Consider the following 1,527-nt stretch of genomic DNA (forward strand, 5'->3'; position numbering starts at 1 on the left):
GTCTTTTGAGTACTTAACTCAGATGACAGAATTAGAAAAAAAGCCAAAACCAGTCGCATCCTAAATGACCCTGGCTGTTTATAGGACATTAAACAAAATAAAGCAAACCAAATTCTTAATAGGAGTGGGGACATTTATGTCTAATAGATATTTTCTAGTTTTGTGTTTGTCTCTGTATTTTGTATTTGTACAATTTATTAAAAAAACATTTGTGTTTTTTTGAAGTGAACTTTCTGGAGACCATCGGTTACACAAATCTGACAGCTGGAATCCAGGACATGAGTGTGTTTGAACCCCCACCAATCTGTTTGGGTGGGATGGCCGAAAGGATGGTATGTATTTATACCACAAATTATTGGCTTAAATATTCATGAATACATTTGCATAATTGTGGGTACATATGTAAAAAAATGTAAAATGTACATGATGCTCGCATTTAATGAAAATTAACAATCCATATTTTATCAGGCAATTAATTCTGATGGAAATGTCTACCTGCCTATCATAAGTATTTCAAGTCAATTAATTTAAAGATCCATAGCCTAATATAAATTGTTTCATTGTTTTAACAGATTTATGGAAAACTGAGTGGCCCAAACATCAGCCTGAGGAAACATGCCTACCTTGGAATGTAGACTTCAGGAATCCCTCAGTCATCTATAAGATAGCCTATCATCACTGTCATGTGCATCATACTTTGAACAGAAGCTAAATTTTTCCAAAATTGCCAGTTTTCATAAAGGAAAGAAATCTCTAAGCTCACAACAACAATTTGAAATGAAATCTAATAGGTAGATACTGTTGACATCTGGATTACAAGTGTAATTATCTACCAGAGAACTCTTGTTGTGTCAAAATGCATAGATATAGAAATCAAGTGTCAACAACTTACAGTTAATATGACTGAAAATAGTCATGAATTTTCAAAAGAATAACTTTTATTTTTTGCTATAAATGTAAATCTTTTTGAGCTGAGGCCATATATTGCTGTACATAGCATCTCTCTCTGTTGTTTTAGTTGTTTTGATTTTTACGTATTTAATCAGATCTAAATATAAGAACGTTTTTTGTGAAGTACAATGTATTTATATTTTGAGTAATTGTACCCTATCAGATCTGCCTTTTTGTCAAGCATTTATATCCCTCTGCTATTTCAGATCTGCCTGACTCACCATGTACTAGCTTTCTTGTGTGCTAATATCATGCATATCACAAACTTTTCATTCCAAATATTTTTGTATTGAAAAAAAAAATAATGTAAATGTTACTGTTGTGCATCGTGTTAAGTTAAGACCCTCTGAAGAATTTTGACCTTAATGAAATGACACATTCAGGCATCAATGAATCCAAACAAATTTGTGGGTTTTTTTTTTGTTTTTTTTGTTTTGTTTTTTGTTTTGATTAGGTAAGTTAAGGGTAAGGGTGAACGTTTAAGTATTTAAATATTATGCACTAATAACATATTTCAAATATACATTGTGTATGTCACATTTCAGTTTTCACTTTTTAGTAAACTTTACATACCTA

The 1,527-nt window shown here is 31.2% G+C and overlaps 1 protein-coding gene across 1 annotated transcript in view; it reads left to right on the forward strand.

Moving 5' to 3' along the window:
• The window catches only part of LOC117321950, a gene marked incomplete in the record, with an annotated part of 6,690 nt that extends 5,163 nt beyond the window's left edge, over positions 1-1,527 (forward strand). The window contains 2 exon segments of the mRNA XM_033876586.1: positions 226-332; positions 573-1,527. Of these exon segments, the coding sequence (XP_033732477.1) occupies positions 226-332; positions 573-635 (170 nt within the window).

Source organism: Pecten maximus, chromosome 2 (genome assembly GCF_902652985.1).
Source record: "Pecten maximus chromosome 2, xPecMax1.1, whole genome shotgun sequence".
NCBI classification, from domain to species: Eukaryota; Metazoa; Mollusca; class Bivalvia; order Pectinida; family Pectinidae; genus Pecten; species Pecten maximus.